The sequence below is a fragment of the Trichoderma aggressivum genome (genome assembly GCF_033847375.1).
Source record: "Trichoderma aggressivum f. europaeum strain CBS 100526 chromosome Unknown scaffold_063, whole genome shotgun sequence".
NCBI classification, from domain to species: domain Eukaryota; kingdom Fungi; phylum Ascomycota; class Sordariomycetes; order Hypocreales; family Hypocreaceae; genus Trichoderma; species Trichoderma aggressivum.
Window position 1 is genome coordinate 149220 of NW_026946429.1, and position 1970 is coordinate 151189.

The 1970-nt window shown below is 50.8% G+C and overlaps 1 protein-coding gene across 1 annotated transcript; it reads left to right on the forward strand.

The window, feature by feature from the left end:
* On the forward strand, positions 1-739 carry Triagg1_10023 (uncharacterized protein; the record flags this gene model as incomplete). Its single annotated transcript, XM_062894055.1, has 4 exons — positions 1-311; positions 373-418; positions 475-643; positions 711-739. 4 exons carry the CDS (start codon positions 1-3, stop codon positions 737-739), a joined length of 555 nt encoding a protein of 184 aa, XP_062751037.1.
* Between the last annotated feature and the right edge of the window lie 1231 nt (positions 740-1970).

Sequence of the window (1970 nt, forward strand, 5' to 3'; positions counted from 1 at the left end):
ATGGCGTTCCGCTTGCCTCTCCGTCGCATTGCCCTGGCCCGCCCCGCCACCGTTGCGCGTGGCTTTCACTCGACGCCCCGCGTCCTCATCAGCAAGGGTGACGAGATCCCCAGCCTCGAATTGTTCGAGAACTCGGCCGCCAGCAAGGTCAACCTGGCCGAAGAGTTCCAGAAGGGCAACGGATACATTGTTGGCGTCCCCGGAGCCTTCACCGGCACCTGCTCCGGCACGCACATTCCGTCGTACATCAACCACCCCAAGCTGAAGCAGGCTGGCCAGGTCTTTGTCGTCGCCGTCAACGACCCCTTTGTGTAAGCGATTGATGTTCTCGTGGGATGAAGCTGGCAGGAGATGTTGATTGTTATCCTACAGTATGAAGGCTTGGCAAGACCAGCTGGATCCCGCTGGCGAGACTGGAGTGAGTTATTTTGTCATGCATGGCACGCCTCCAAACAACTAACCAACATTGCAAAGATTCGGTTCGTCGCCGATCCCACGGCTGAATTCACAAAGGCCCTTGAGCTCGGATTTGACGATGCCGCTGCCATTTTTGGAGGCGTCCGAAGCAAGCGTTATGCATTGAAGGTGGAGGACGGCAAGGTCACAGCGACCTTTGTCGAGCCCGACAGCACTGGTACCGCCGGTGAGTATTCTTCTTCTTTTTAAGCATGGTCAAGTTGAGGAAGACGCTGACTCTTTGGGTATCATAGTGTCAATGGCCGAGCAGGTTCTCAACTAGAGAGTGGGATGAACGGAGGAAAAGAGGTCAGCCTTATCATGAGTGCATGGCGTATTGGGCCACCACTTTCGGTGTTGGCGACGTCAAGCAACATGGTGCTTACATGTCCATATGTTTAAACCTACTGTTAGTAAAAGTGTCGCTTTCTTCAAAAGCAGATGAGACCTGGGCCGATTTAGTTGGCATCTGATTATTCAAATATGTGTGGAATGTAAAATTCTCTAATGGAGCATGATTGCGAGTCGTGTGATGGTGAAGTATTGGAGGCTGCTCTTTTGTCTGAATCAATAATTGGGCCGCAATAACTCTCCAACAGCGCCAAGGCGATGTCCACCACAGCGGGCAATACAGAAGGACGGCATGTGTTTGTTATGTTACTATATACCAGGGACAAACTACTAAACTCGTGAAGCGATGCTGCCTGGTGATGGCTCCTCACTTTTATATGCCCCATACCTAGGCATCCAGCCTTTAGGGTAGCATCTAGAATGAGAGGATGTTACTGAGATCAACATGATTACTATGAAAACGTGTATCCAGGTCCTGCCTAGTGCAAAATGAGCATATGCTGCGTAGTCCAAGAGCACGTTGAAGAGATTAAATGCAATTTTGGCCTTGTAGGTATATCGGTGCATGGAGTGTAATTGAGATTGAGGCTTGGACTCGACGCTTTGTGGTTTGGCAAGTATACGAACGGCTACCCTTTTTAACAAGGATCCAGCAACTTCTGTTTCGGTACAGATACTCGATTGTTACAGAAATCGTACTGAGAAGTACTGAAAACTGATTAGTAACATTGGTAACTGGAACCTTTAGACATTTAGATCGCAAGTTTAGTAGTACTAAGTGCTGTGGAGTTGCTGGTTACTTGCTTGTGCATGTCGCCACTCGGGCCTGGCGCCAGCAAATGCACGCAAGCAGTGATTGATCTCATCACATCAATGATCCATGGATCAATCAATTACCGCCTGTCGTTGGCCACCTGACAATGGCCCGCTGCAACCGCTGCCTGCTCAGCTGCCTGCCTGACTCAGCACTGCCGAAGAATCCCCGTTGCCTTAGTCCACGCCTCGCCTGCCCAACTCGACTTTCTTCATCTTGTCCCGTCGCCTTGTCATGGCATGGCCTGAATCACTTACAAGCGTATGCAGCAACTTGTCTGGACTTTTCTCTTCTTGATTCGCCCTTTCTCCTGCACTCCTCGCTCTTCCCCAAGCCTCGCCCGCCCTGG